At 34.8% G+C, this 13,186-nt stretch overlaps 1 protein-coding gene across 1 annotated transcript; it reads right to left on the reverse strand.

Moving 5' to 3' along the window:
- Positions 1 to 408: 408 nt before the first annotated feature.
- LOC105058722 (small ribosomal subunit protein uS13z/uS13y/uS13x) lies at positions 409 to 6,522 on the reverse strand. Its single transcript, XM_073250423.1, has 4 exons — positions 6,388 to 6,522; positions 6,124 to 6,284; positions 5,405 to 5,593; positions 409 to 712 (listed from the first exon to the last, which is right to left on the reverse strand). Exons 1-4 carry the CDS (start codon positions 6,388 to 6,390, stop codon positions 607 to 609), a joined length of 459 nt encoding a protein of 152 aa, XP_073106524.1. The 5' UTR covers positions 6,391 to 6,522; the 3' UTR covers positions 409 to 606.
- Between the last annotated feature and the right edge of the window lie 6,664 nt (positions 6,523 to 13,186).

Genomic DNA, 13,186 nt, shown 5'->3' on the forward strand with positions numbered 1-13,186 from the left:
TGGTTATGCAAAGGAGGTGACGGATGGTGAAGCAACCCAGCCATCACTTGCAGGCAAAGCATACAATACCTTCACTACGATTCCAATTCCAATCTTCTTCAATAAAACAATCTTTGCTGTTCACATCTCAAGAGTGACATGGCATTGAACCAAGCAGCAGTAACACTAATAAGCTTGTCTGTCCTGAAGCTAATCAACACATTTCCCAGTAGAAGATACTGATGTTCCACAAATACAACGACCTCCCTCTCGCTTTGGCATGAGGCAACATAACGGATATGGTGTCAATAGGAAGTGACAAAAACATATATATATATATATATATATATATATATATATATATATATATATATATATATAAACAAGTCATCTCAAACATACCCAAATGTCCCACATCCAAAAGATCACTAACCAAAACAAAAGTTGACCAAATTGTCATTATCACGGCAAGCACATTGATAATATTTTAGTTATCAAAATTCAAAACTGTTATCCAAAAATATCCATGAGTAGTTTCACATCCAGGCATAATGGGAAAAAAAAAATTCACTACCAGACCTCAAGGTTCAAAATTAGAACATCGAAAGCAGAAATAGAAGGCTAAGCTCATCGTTTCTTTGACACACCAACAGTCTTTCCCCTTCTGCCAGTAGTCTTTGTGTGCTGACCACGGACTCGAAGACCCCAGTAGTGCCTCAAACCGCGGTGGTTCCTGCAGTAGAAAAATTAGTGCATAAAAATCTTGTATATAGGCATGCATTCTCGAAAAGAACTCTGTTTTTCTCTTTTTCTTTGTTTTTTTAATTAAATTCAGCCGACTGGTTTAAGCAGAGTCTCATAAATGCATTCTATAACATGAAAGTAAAAAAAAAGACAACCAACATAAAATGATGATTGAATGACCAATAGCTTTCCGTTCATTTCAAGAAAACAATGTGAGATACAAAAGTATCTTAGCTTCCAGACAGTGATCAAAGACTTCAACAGAAACAAAAAACATCAAAGTCCAGTCAGGGCACAAACATATCCAATTTTTGAATATCAGATGCCCTGCAGTACCTAGCTGATGCCTGATTAAATGCCTATGATATTGCTTCCACGTTGATGTGCCAATAGAGTTCCCGAGAACAGGGAACAACAATGATAACAAGTGCCCCTATCATTTGCAATTCAAAGTTCAGAGAGTACTCAACAAAACTCAGAGAAGGGCCAACCCTTCAGGGTAGCAAGACTGACCAACTCAGCTGTCTAGCTTGTCCAGAAATATGCACATCAGTGTGAGCTGGATCAGATACAGCTCTACATGTCACAGTGCAACACTTTGACATACTTGGCAATAGCCACTTCAACGTCATTCTACCACTCTTTCCGCCACCAGCTACCACATGCTATCATCCACTGTACTGTTCTTTCTCATTCCACCACCTCACAACCCCCGTCCTTGGCAATTTACTCGGAGCTTCGCAACAGCCTTGCTATCCAGAACAAACAAGTCCAGAATTCTTAACACGCTCAGTCCTCTGTTGATAATGCACCTACCACCAGTTGTAGCTTGTACATATTTTGTAATGGCAAACATGACTTTTGCTTTACCTTGGCCAATTGTAGCAATGACATTTTGGATAAATCTTACCAAATACCTTAATTTCATGATTAACTTGCCACCACGGAATGGGGCAGAATCTAACTTCTGAGTCATGTATTACACTCATCTAACTCTAAAGTCAATGGCAGATTTTATATTTCTGTATGGCAATGCAAGGGATACAAACACCAGATTTCATATTTCTGGAAACCAACATAAGGGGATACCACCGCCAGATAATCCATCTGAAGTCTAGTCCCCTCCTTGTGCAGTCATCAATACCCACAGACTAATTCCATCACCACTTTTTGCCCACTAATCTTCACAAAACATACTTCCACACATAATATATTGTTACAGCCACCTCCCAACAACGAAAAAACAAAAAATAAAAAGGAAGAAAAGAAAAATCAGTTGATTCTATCATTCAAGTAATGTATACACATACATTTCCTCTCTCTCCGGAAAATTCCTAAGGTAAACAAATGGTTCAAACTGTTAATTTTATAGTTGCCTCCAATAAAACAGAAAACCCTCTGAAACTGGCACACCCTGCTCACCAACATATGCTAAAGATTTTTTTCTGGCCCGCATTAAATGGCCAAGCCCGCACAATGGATTAGACATAACAGGTCAAACCATGACATCATTAGCATATACACAGGGGGGGTGGTGAGGGGAGGGCACAAAAAAAAATAAAAAAATAAAATAAAATTTTATATATATATATATATATATATATATATATATATATATATATATATAACATGACTTTAAATTTCAAACAAAACAAAAATGTCCTAGCTGGAAGTTATGTAAAAACCAAACCCTGTTCAAATGAAAATAATCAGATCAAAACCAAGCATCAGAGCAACTTTGCAGTGTATATTAGTGGCCAGTCTCATTTTTGGTCATTTTCTCTTTTTTCTCTTCTTTTAAGTCAAAAGAGAGGGAGTTTGCTAAATAGAGTTAAATCATTTCATGAAGAATTTTCTCAAGTCTTAACTTTAATCTTACATATATATATATATAACATGACTTTAAATTTCAAACGAAACAAAAATGTCCTAGCTGGAAGTTATGTAAAAACCAAACCCTGTTCAAATGAAAATAATCAGATCAAAACCAAGCATCAGAGCAACTTTGCAGTGTATATTAGTGGCCAGTCTCATTTTTGGTCATTTTTTCTTTTTTCTCTTCTTTTAAGTCAAAAGAGAGGGAGTTTGCTAAATAGAGTTAAATCATTTCATGAAGAATTTTCTCAAGTCTTAACTTTGATCTTATAATTTTCAAGTAGATATTGAAGCATTTGAGTGTCGGTTTCCAATAAATGTTGGGAAAAATCTCATTCATTGTTAATAGTATGACTAAAATTGAAATACAAATTTCTATTATAATAAGAAAATCAAATTTTCACTATTTCATTATGTTCACTAGTATTTTATGTAAGCTGCAAGGTTCTTTGCATCCAGCATATTTCAAGCAAAACCATGTTATGCTCTAAATGATGGCTAATGTTTATTATTAACACATTATAGTACTATAAATTTCAGAATTCTTCCGATTTTTAGAGTTCCACTATGTTTCTTTCATCATATTCTCAAACAGTCTTCAATCAAATATTAATTCATTGAAAATTTGTTAAAAGTCACATCCAATGTTATATGGCTTAGAAAACTGACTATCAAGCAGGAAAACAGAAAGTAAGATTAGCACAAGTCACATGAGCCACATGGATGGAATTTGTGAGGAAGCAGAGAAACGATTGCACTATTAATAGAGGCATTCTTAATGGCAACCTAGAAATCCATACTAAATAATGCTTTAATTATCAAGATGACCAATACAAATGGGATAACCAAGTTTCCAAACCCTGACAAGACCAATATGATGGTATTATCTTATTGCATAGGCAATTGTTGTCTTTTCCAATTAATTACATTCAAATGCAACTTCAAGGATTCCTCATAATCAAAAACATTTAAAACATCATGAACAAGAAAGAAATATTTTATATAAATGTCTACTTGTAACTCAACTATGTTGGGAGATTTTATGAATACTTGTGGGATTTGCTTGGATGTACCATAAAATCAAGATGACTTGTAAAAGAATTTATTTTTCTTGTAAATAACAATGTTTTTAAAATTGTGTTTAGAAGTACCCATGAGACTTACTATCTCTAGAATCTTGAATTAAAAACTTCTACAATATTATATTTCAAATGCTTAGCATTATTAGTTTCTACAGTTTCATATCAAGGTTCTTTCTAATAATTAAATTCATGAATATTTCAGAAAGACAGGTATGTGATTTAGAATAAACTGTAGACATAGACCTAGCATAACAAAGATTATGAATAGATCGTAGGAGAAACTGTAGACATAGACCTAGTATAACAAAGATTAAGAACAGATGAGTCCACAATAGGCTTTTCTTTTTTCAACCAAAAGAAAAAAGGAAGAACTCACAGGTCCATCATCAAGGAACTCCTCAACTAAAATCCAGGCCAAAATCCCAAAGTGAATGTATCCCTTATCACAAAAGTTGGATAAGCTCTTTTTTATTCTTTTTTTTTTTTTTTTGAAGAAAAGGGATCCATTACAAAGGTAACATCGCAGACTGATGCACCACAATAACCAGCAATCTTACTGAATAGGCAATTGTTGTCTCTCAATTAATTACATTCACATGCAACTTCCAGGATTCCTCATACGCTGAACAATTAAAACATCATGAACAAACCAAGAAACATTGGATATCAACAATGTCAAGTTGCAACTCAACTATGTTGGGAGATTTTGTGAATACTTGTAGGATTTGCTTGGATGTACCATAAGACCAAGATGACTTGTAAAATATTCATTTTTTTTTGCAAATAACAAAGTTTTTTTTTAAAAAAAATGTATTTAGAAGCATCTATGGGACTTAAACATCTATGTAATGTTGAATTAAAACCTCTACAATGTTATATTTCAAATGTGTAGCAATATTCCTTTCTACAGTTTCACGTCAAGGTTCTTTCTAATAGTTAAATTTCTGAAGACTTCAGAAAGACTGGTTTGTGATTTTGAAGAAACTATAGACACAGACCTAGGATAACAAAGATTAAGTGCAGATTAGTCAGCAACAGACTTTTCTTACCCCAAAGAAAACCAGAAAGAACTCACAGCGGCACCATCAATTAACTCCTCAACCAAAATCCAGGCCAAAACCTCAAAATGAATGTTCCCATTATCACAAAAGTTAAATATGCATTTTTTTAAAAAAAAGGGATCCATGACAAATGTAAACATCACATCCTGATGAACAGCAACAACCAATTACTTAAGTTTTTTTCGTTGATAAATGTGGGATGATACCTATGCAAATATTCATGTAAAAAAGAAAGTTACCAGAATTTATTCATGGGTGATTAGATAAATTTCAAGCACAAAGCTGGGACCGCTAAGTGAATACAAAGGTCTCAATGGGCATCAAACAACAGCTAAAGATTCTAACAACACATACTGAAAAACACACAAGGAGAAAAAAATATATGGAATCGACTAAACAGAGCAAACTCTATATAAATAGTGCTTGTAAGCCACAACTTCTAAGACGAGAATGTAGCATCTGAACTTAAATTTTTGGCATGTCACCAATTCCAAAATATCCAACCATTTCCAAAGATTTGTTGTCTAGGCATATAAACAGATACCACAAAAGCTATATGTATTGTAACATTCAAAGATCTATTACATCAACATGCACCAGAAAATTAAAAAAATGGATTATAAGCAAAAGCAACACTGAAAATAAGTTGTCTGAGTAATCAACCTTATCTTCTTCAGTCGCTCCAAATCATCTCTCAGCTTCATGTCCAAAGCATTGGAGACAACCTGCGAGTACCGACCATCCTTGTAGTCCTTCTTCCTGTTCAAGAACCAATCTGGGATCTTGAACTGGCGAGGGTTGGCAACAACCGTCATGAGGTTCTCAAGCTCAGCAGCTGAGAGCTCACCAGCCCTAGAAAAATACAACTCATATGTGAAAAATAAATACAAAAGAACAAAAGGTGAACCAGGATTCAGTAACGTAGCTGCATCCAGGGCATTGCTTGTCAAGAACGAAGCAGAAAAAAGAACATTTTTTCTGTCTAAAACTGCTAACTTCAGATATAAAAGATAATTAAATTCCCAATACATCCAAATTACGGAAAATTACAAAACCAAGGTACCCAGATTAAAGCAAGATATATAACAAAGCAGAGCCAAAGAACTTCGAGAATAAAAGAAGCATCAATGTATCATACGAAACAGCAGCAAGCCAGATTTTTGTTTCCATAAAGCAGATGATGGTGGAAAAAACACTGCAATCTGACCAAGAGACAGATTTCGATTTCCAAAACTTGACAGAAATAGCATTTTCATTGAAAAAGAGAAAAGGAAAAAGAAAATAAAAAAAAAAGGGAGACGGATCGGTTGGACTTCAACCGAACCCTACAGACCTTAAGATATCGTAACACCACACGCCGAGAAGAAGAGAGAGAGGTTTACCTCTTGTTCATGTCGACGTCGGCCTTCTTGCAGACGATGTTGGCGAATCGGCGGCCGATACCCTTGATGGAGGTAAGGGCGATCATGATCTTTTGCTTGCCATCTACGTTCGTGTTCAGAACACGAAGGATGTGCTGGAAATCCTCGTTCGCTATCAGCGACTGCGCCAAAAAAATGGAAAGATCAATCGATCCGAAATCAATCCAAAGAAGCTCGAGACATTGGAGAAACTAGGATGATCTTGTCGGGACAGGAAAGACCGACCATGACGGCGGAGACGGCGACGGCGGCTACGGCAGGTTTCCTTTCCCTTTCTCCCTCGCCTCGCGCGCAGGCCGAACAGAAGGAAAGCAAGGCGGGCCGGGGTATGAGAACAAGCGAAGCCGAAGAACGGAAAAAAAACCCTAGCGCGTGTTTGGACGGCTGAGATTTCTGTGATGGTTTAGGTCGTTGTGCGACGAATGGTTTTACTAAGAACCTAGTTGGGGTGCGTGGGATAATGTGACAATTTTTTAGGTTCATTTATCTGAAAAAATTATTATAAAAAAATAAAATTTATTATATTTTATTAATAAAAAAATTATTTTAAAAAATAATATTAAAAAAATTATTATATTTGATTGGAGATAAATCTATATAGAAATATAAGTAAATTTATAAAAATATTTTTTAATATAAATTAATTTTTTAATATTAAAATAGTATTGTTTGTCCGATTAATTTTTATATAATGACTATATTCATATAGTCTTTTACATAATGCTATTTTCATCTTATTTTTTTATAAAAACTTTTTATTGAATATATTTAAAAAAATATTAAAATAAATTTAAAATACGTTTGATTAGCCTTTAAAAAAATATTTTTTATTTTTTAAAAAATAAAAATCAAAAAATAGCATTTGATAACAATCTAAAAAGTAAAAAGTGAAAATCAAAAAATCAAAAATATTTGCTTTACGTGGAAAGTAATTTTTTTTTGCTTTCTAAAATTTACTTTTGCTTCTTTCCGACTCACCCCTCCGCTCTCCCCCTCCCCCTCCTTTTAGCTCTCTGTCTGTGTGGCCAGCAAGCATCGTCGATCGATGGGAATCCGACCTCTGCCGCCCAAGTGTTCTCCAAGTTCGAGGACCCCTACTCCTCCACCTCGACCTCCTTATCTCTCTCGATGTGATCACGATCGAACTAGAAATCCAAAGATAAGCGACAACCAGCGGCGAATTCAATGGTGGCCATTGGCATAGGCAGATGACGACGGGACCTGAGCTATAGAACGGGTCGTTTGTTGTAGTGAAGAGGCTTGATCAAAGCAGAGGTATACGAAAAATTTTATTTTCTTCATCTACGAAATGATGTGGTCTATTTGGTATGAGAATATGATTTACTACATTACCATGTTAATCAATTTCCTACTGTATTTTTGACAGAATGTTTGGAGATTACTATTTTGATTTCATGCCATGTGGGTAATTAGCAGAGTTTTGGCTTTTATTTCCATTATTTTGGCTGCAAATTTCATCAAAGAGGTTTTGTGTTGCTAGAAAGTTGCTTTCCGTGCTTGATTTTATTATATTTGCTTCTAGACATGAAAAATCAAGCAAATGATGAAGTATGGATGTAGATCCCTTTTATGTCTGTGATGGTGAGCACAACATGCTTTCTCACTATTCGAAGAAAAATCTGACTCACTCTATTTGTTTTAATTACAAAATTAAAATTGTTTCGTGACCTTGCATACATCCACTTGCATGAAATGGTGCACCTGTTACCGGTCATTATCAATAAATAGTTTTATTTGAAGATCTAAATCTTCTCCTTTGCTTTCCATTAGAACATTCAACCAATATCAAGAGGCTCATGTGCATGTGAGCTGCACACCAGGTGTAGTGGTAATTCATCATATTGTACCTAAGCTCATCCACATTTCAAAGCCATTATATATTCATGCTAAATATGTATGAGTTTCTAATTAAAATATACATTCAGAAGAATAATGTCAATCTAACAACTAGAATCCACCGTATTTATTGTTTTTTGTAGAAGCAATGATGAAAAAGCTTTCCATATGTGCTCATGCAAATAAAACAAACTCATTGATATAGTAATAAAATATATAGATATACATACTGATTGATTTAGGTTTTACACACCTTTCTAAAGTCATATATAATCTTCAAACTATTAGTTCTGATAATCTAGATATGTTGGTTCTACATTAAGAGATGAGGTTAGTATGACCTATGTGTTAGTTCTTAAGCTTTAAATATTTGTGAGATTTTATATGTGTGAAGCGCTAAATGTTAATGTTGTATTGTGACAGGTTGGTTCTGTAATAAGTCGAATACTATCATCTCTCCATGCAACTCATTTGGCACCAAACAAAAGTAAGTCTAAGCTTCTAAGTAATAATTGACCATACGATAAGACTAACCAAGGACTAAATCTAGATTGAGTTTGATTTAAAGTTTCACCAAAGGCTGAATTTGTTACTTACTATTATGCAATTGGTATAAATCAAGTAACTTTTATCATTGTAATTGGTTATATAATTACTTAAGATTATTAATTGCATAGTGACAAGTTTTAGAGTTCCACCATCCATTAGTTTTGAAGATGCTGCAGTATCTTCTGCAAATTGGACAGTAGAATAGAAAAATATATTTATAGATTTAATGATGGAGCAAGTTCAGAAAAGAAATAGGTCAACCACAACATTTATAAAGGAATCTTGAAAGAAAATATGTGTCAAATTTTATATGAAAACTGAAAAGAAGTATCGGTTGAAGCAATTTCAGAACAAGTTCAATCAATTGAGGAAGCACTATAGAGTTTTTACTGACTTGAAAAAGTTACCAACTGAATTTGAATGGGATCCAGTCTTAGAAACCTCTACAGCTCCTAATGATATCTGAGAAAGTTACATTACTGTAACTATTTGTTTTTTTTTTTTATATATTTTTTTGTAATTTTCTATATTTTTACTTAATTAATTCAATTTTGTATGTCTTACATATAAATTTGTTATTATAGATTCATTCAGAAGCGAAGAGATTTTAAACTTCCATTTGTCTCAAATATAAAGAGCTCATAACAATATTTGGGGACACTACTGCTCTTGATAAAGAGGTGATGGCAAGCACCCAAGATGTGTCAGATAGTAGTGATTCTCAAGACAATGAGCTTCTTCCTGATGATGTTAGTATAGATAGAGAATCTAGTCATTCAAGAAACCATCGTTATCCAAGAGATCCAATTTCTAGTGAGAGTATCTATCGTGTGAGAAGTCAAGCAAGAGTTTTAGAGATAGCAGATGCCATCAAATCTCTAACAGAGACTAATCAGACAAGGAATAATATGTGTTGGGAATAGTGTCCCAAAGTCAATCGTCAGCCTGTTGACGGTTGTGCTCTTTCTTGTATTAGTATATAAATTATAAATAAATAAAAATTATTTTGATACTTTCATCACAAATTGTTTCATCTTCTAATGAACTCTTGTGTTGTGGTGAAGTCCTTAGGACTATTTAGACTCGATAAAGGAGGATTTGTCGTTTAGCCCTTAAACCTGTTCGCGACCAAATGATACGTTGTTAACCAAGGACAACAACGTTTATCAAGCATAGGTCGTTGTGTGCCATATGGATTGGTTGTCCTCTTAACCAAGGAGTGTGGAGATACTGGTATGGCATACAGGTGAGATGTAAGGGTACATTTGCACTGAACGTGATCGATTCCAGAGCTATTTCTGCTATCAAGATTTGCTCCGATGGGATATGGGTATAACTGTCCCTCTGATCTGAGACCGCCACGGTGACTTGCAAGCAACTCACTGCACTTAGGCACTGGACTATCTGAATTTCTAATTCAGTGACGGAAGGATGCTGGGTGTAGTCAAGTACTTGACTTATTGGTGCGTGTGTCAAGATGGGATTGACCACTCCAATTCAGGAGCTGTATACAGTCATGTTTCAATTTAGCAAAACCTTAGCCAGGGTAGTCCTAGTGAGGAGTCACAGGACTGTTTGAGTTGAGCACGATTCGGATGATCTGATCAGGGTTGACAGTTTAACCCTGAGTCGTCCTAAACACAGGGGTCAAAAGGATGAATTATACGGTAACCATATTCACGTAGGTTCTGAGTGTTGCGATTATGACTATTCGACCTATCTGGATGTCGGGTACCATTGTTAGATGGTCACTTCGATTAGGACAGGAATTGGTTCCTGTGCTACCGGTTTAGGATCGAACCTGCGGGGTCACACACATTAGAGGTTCCTATCTGATCTGATGGCTGGTGAAGAGTCCTAAGTGTCTGAGATTTTGTGATCGAGAATCAAGATTCTCTGATCACGAGTTCCACACATTTTGGGTACCGGGGTCAAAAGTCTTACTGGTTTGGAACTTTTCGATCAGGGTTTCATATCGATGAATTCTGATGTCCGATTGCCCATCGAATTTGAACTCAATATTTATGAGAGGTTTAATTAATGATTTGATCATTAATTAACTCAATTTGATTGAGTAATTATTTTTGGATCAAGTCCAATTGAATTGAATTCAGTTGGGTTTGACCCGATTAGGTTAAGTGTTGACCTAATCGCTATGGTGTTTTGGTCACTAATTTGATCAAGGATTGGGCTTAGTCAATTCTTGATTTGATTAAGATTTTAATGAGCCTAAATAAGTCTAATTAAGTTGGGTTTAACTTAGTCTAATTGTGCTTAACCTATTTTGATTAGGTTGGTCCAATTATGATCAAACCACCTTATGAATTCAACTCCCTGCGCCACCTCACTTCACTGCACCCATTTGAATTCACAAGAAGCAACTTCTCATGAATTTTCTCCCACGCAGAAGGCATCCCATGCCCACCCTTGTGCACCAATTATTTGGATAAACATGATTTGTTAGCCATTCAAATTCAAAGGGTGTTTGAATTTAAATGGATAACTAATCCCATGCGCCATGTCCTTATCCATTTTGTGCGCCCCTTGCTTTATACGAGAAAGAGTTTCTTGTGTAAACTCTCCATGCACAAGAGAGCCCACGCCCTTCTCTTCTCACATGTAGAGTGGATAGGAATGAGTTGGTTGGCATTTGAATTCAAATTCGATTTGAATTCAAATGAGCAACCACTTATCTTTATCCTCTCACGCGGTAAAAATACTGCAAAGATGTGGTCTTGTATCGTTTTAAAAAAGGAGATAAGATTGGGCATGCGCAAAAGACATCTGAGAAAAAAGGGTGGCGTGAGAGAGCTTTCTTGCATGAGAAAAGAAAAGAAAAGGAGAAAAAAAGAAAGAAACTAGTGGGCACAAGTTTCTTCAGTGAGTACCCTTGGGTTTTGGCCTAGGGTTTGAGAAGTGAGAACGTGAGCTACGAGTGTCGTGAGCCCACCAAACTTTAAAGAGAGCTTCATCAATCTCTCTACCATCTTTGCTGATGATTCAGAGCATCTGAGGAGTCGACAGACATCGATCGAAGGAGTTCGATCAGCATCGACCGTCAAAAGGGCTCTACAATGAACTAGCATTCGTGAGGAGCCGATCAGACTGAAAGTTTCGTGTGGATGATCCACAGAGGTCAGACACACTATGTGGCTGCATTGCAATGATCAGATATTTCAGAAGGTGATCAGATTGCAGTGATCGACTACCTGCACGAAGGTAATGTGTTCTGAACACATAACAGTAAATTATTTACTATAGAAGTTTGAATTTCAAATTTAAATGCATGCTATGTATATATCATATTTAGATTCTTGTGTAGGATTTATACATGTTAATTAATTAGATTAATTAATAATTTTTACTATAAAATAATAATTTTAAAAAAGTTTTAAAATTATCGTTTTACCCCTGCACTAAAATTCACTTCAAATAGTATCAGAGTGGGTTTAAAAATATGATATATATTTGCATGCATAGATTAAGTTGTAATCTAAAAGTTTAAATTTAAAATTTAAAATTTAAAATTTGAATTTTGAAATTTGTTCGAAATTCAAAATTCAAAAATTTGAAACTCAAAATTTGAAATTTAAATTTTGAAATTTGATATTCAAAATTCAAAAATTTAAAATTCAAAATTTAAAATTTGAAATTTGGTTAAAATTTTAAATTTAAAATTCAAAATTTAAAATTCAAAAATTTAAAATTTAAAATTTAAAAATTGAAATTTAAAATTTGAAATTTAAATTTTGAAATTGATATATTTAGATATACTTGATCCAAGTAGCAAGTAGTCTAATTGGGTTGGTTGCCATGGTCGTCTGGTCATAGGAGAAAAGTAGGGTTTAAAGACCCTCTCCTCCTATTCGATGGGGTTCTCCTATAGCGGTAGGGGTGCCGCTGCAATTATATCCCATGCAGATAAAGCAGTGAAAGGACTTAATTGTAAAGGTTCAATTGTAAAATTTATCATGAATGTGTTAAATTAGATCTAAAAGAATATTTATGATTTATTTTGATTGAGTTATTTTCTGTTATGTAATTAGCAATAGGATTGCTGTTTATGAAATGTGTTGATCTGTTTGTGAAATGAGTCAACATATTTGGTGAAAAAAAAATAAAACCTTTCAAATTTAAAAATTATTTTCAAAAAGCCAAATTCTGACCCATCAGCCCAAATACTTAATTAAAAGAATTAAGTGTTGTCAAGTTTGTCTAGAATTGTGAATTAAGACCTAAGATAATTGCATAAACTTGTGGGTCAATGGGTTAGATGGATTAGGTCCATAATTGGGTTAGACCTAAGGTTAGCTTAAAGAAATGGACTAAATTAGAGTAATTGGTCAAATCTAATCAAAAGTTGAATTGGATTAGGTCAAGGACACTCTAGACTCAACTCCAATAGTTGTAGTTGAATGGGTCCATATCTTTAACTAAACCAAGATGGACTTAATTCATGGCTACGTGGTGGAACCCTATTTACTAAGTTGATCAAATTAAAATTGTTGGTGCAAAAATCTGCCTGCACTGGAGAAGCTGGAGTCGAGGGAGTCGCGGTCGCCGTCGGGACCTGCAAAAGAAGTCTAAATCGGAGGTGGGGTTACTCCGGCAAGACCGT

The sequence above is a fragment of the Elaeis guineensis genome, unplaced genomic scaffold (genome assembly GCF_000442705.2).
Source record: "Elaeis guineensis isolate ETL-2024a unplaced genomic scaffold, EG11 Super_Scaffold_31900, whole genome shotgun sequence".
NCBI classification, from domain to species: Eukaryota; Viridiplantae; Streptophyta; class Magnoliopsida; order Arecales; family Arecaceae; genus Elaeis; species Elaeis guineensis.